This window comes from Nannospalax galili, unplaced genomic scaffold, assembly GCF_000622305.1.
Source record: "Nannospalax galili isolate Female #2095 unplaced genomic scaffold, S.galili_v1.0 scaffold3027, whole genome shotgun sequence".
Lineage (NCBI taxonomy): Eukaryota > Metazoa > Chordata > Mammalia > Rodentia > Spalacidae > Nannospalax > Nannospalax galili.
The window spans coordinates 298,540-300,242 of NW_008355721.1; the positions used below are offsets into that span (position 1 = coordinate 298,540).

At 56.3% G+C, this 1,703-nt stretch overlaps 1 protein-coding gene across 3 annotated transcripts in view; it reads left to right on the forward strand.

Annotated features, from left to right (window-relative positions):
- The window catches only part of Cd99 (CD99 molecule (Xg blood group)), a 10,781-nt gene that overhangs the window by 7,785 nt on the left and 1,293 nt on the right, over positions 1 to 1,703 (forward strand). Inside the window, exons 2-4 of one of the 3 annotated variants that reach the window (XM_029556123.1) lie at positions 145 to 171; positions 1,009 to 1,053; positions 1,446 to 1,478. In XM_029556123.1, coding sequence (XP_029411983.1) covers positions 145 to 171; positions 1,009 to 1,053; positions 1,446 to 1,478 — 105 coding nt within the window. Of the gene's footprint in view, positions 1 to 144; positions 172 to 353; positions 381 to 1,008; positions 1,054 to 1,445; positions 1,479 to 1,703 lie in introns of all 3 variants that reach the window. The other 2 variants (XM_029556124.1, XM_029556125.1) reach the window with 2 other exon arrangements.

The following is a 1,703-nucleotide window of genomic DNA, read 5'->3' on the forward strand; positions in this document are numbered from 1 at the left end:
AGGGAGGGTGGCGGGAAGGTGGGTAGAGGGTGGCGGGAGGCCCCCGGGCAGGGGCCGGCAGTTCGTTTCAGTCTATTTCGTCTGTGTTATTGATTGTCATTTGCTGTTGACTTGTGAGTGGACCTCGCTTTCCTTCCGTTTCAGACCTTGATCTGGCCGACGCCCTGAGTGGTGAGTATGACGGTTTTGTCCGAGCGCTCTCACGCACGTTCGCGAGCTCTGGGGGCGCGGCACAGACACGTCCGTGTGTCCGGGCTCCGTGAGCCGCTCCCTGCACCAGTCTATTTCGTCTGTGTTATTGATTGTCATTTGCTGTTGACTTGTGAGTGGACCTCGCTTTCCTTCCGTTTCAGACCTTGATCTGGCCGACGCCCTGAGTGGTGAGTATGACGGTTTTGTCCGAGCGCTCTCACGCACGTTCGCGAGCTCTGGGGGCGCGGCACAGACACGTCCGTGTGTCCGGGCTCCGTGAGCCGCTCCCTGCACAGGCCACCGACGTACACTTCCCGTCCCTGTCCTTCCGCCTCCTCGGTGGAATATTAGACAACCGGGAACAAGGCTCTCCATTCCCTCTTTCAAATAAACTCCCTGCCCTCCCTCCTGACCCCACAGAGGAATATTATACAACCAGGAAGAAAGCACCTAGTTCTCTCCACTAAAGTGTCCTGTGCCCCGGCTCCTGGGAGGAATATTACACGACCAGGGAAAAGGCTCTTAACCCAGTCCTTCAGCTACTTCCTTTCCCTCCGCCTAGTCGGTGGAATATGACACAACCAGGAAAAAGATGCTTAATCCCGTCCCTCAGCTAAAGGCCCCATCCTGCCTCCTTCCTCAATTGGAATATTAGACAGCAAGGAAAAAGGTGCTTCATTCACTGTTCCAGCTGAGCTTCCTGCCCTCTGCCTCCCCAGTGGAATATTACATAACAACGAAGAAGGCTGTTGGGGAGACCCCCCCCCCGTGCTTTCTGAACCCCTTTTGCTCACTCTTTCTCGTTCTCCTTTTCAGACAATCAACCCAAGAAGCCGGTTCCGACCCCAAAGAAGTCAGCGGGTAAGAGCTGCGGACGCGGGTGGAGACTGTGGCCTTGGTTCCCCCAAAGCGGGAATGACATCATAGATAGCGAGGGTGGTGACGTCACGGGTAGCCACGGCAGCGGCGTCACAGGCAGCGTCACAGATAGCGCCGGGCAGCCGTTTCCAGCACAGCTGTGTGCAGTGACGTCACAGACGGGCCGTGATGTCACAGGAGGCGTGGGTGGTTTTAAGTACCGCAGTGCTAGGTGATCGCAGACGTGACGTACACTAGTCCAACCGTCTGCGTGCAGTGGCGGCGACCCCATTCGTTTAAAGGCAGCTGCGGTTTAAGGCGGTGGGTGCTGGGAACTAAGTCGTCTGGCTCGGTGCTCAGGGCTCAGTGCTCACCCGCGCTCTCTCTGCTCCTAGGGGGCGACGACTTCGACCTGGGAGACGCTTTAGGTGAAGGAGGCGGCGGCGGGAGCGGCTTCCGGGACCCGGGCTATGCGTCACCCGAGTGCTGATGACTCAGTTATCCAGAGCCAGATTATCGGCACTCAGCCTGGAGCTGGTTCTTGGCGGAAATCCGGGAAAATCCGCCTCGCGCTCTGTGGGGTTTTTTATCCAACATCTGGGTTTTCCCTCAATTTAATTTAATTTAACTAATTTTAATTTAATTTATTTTTA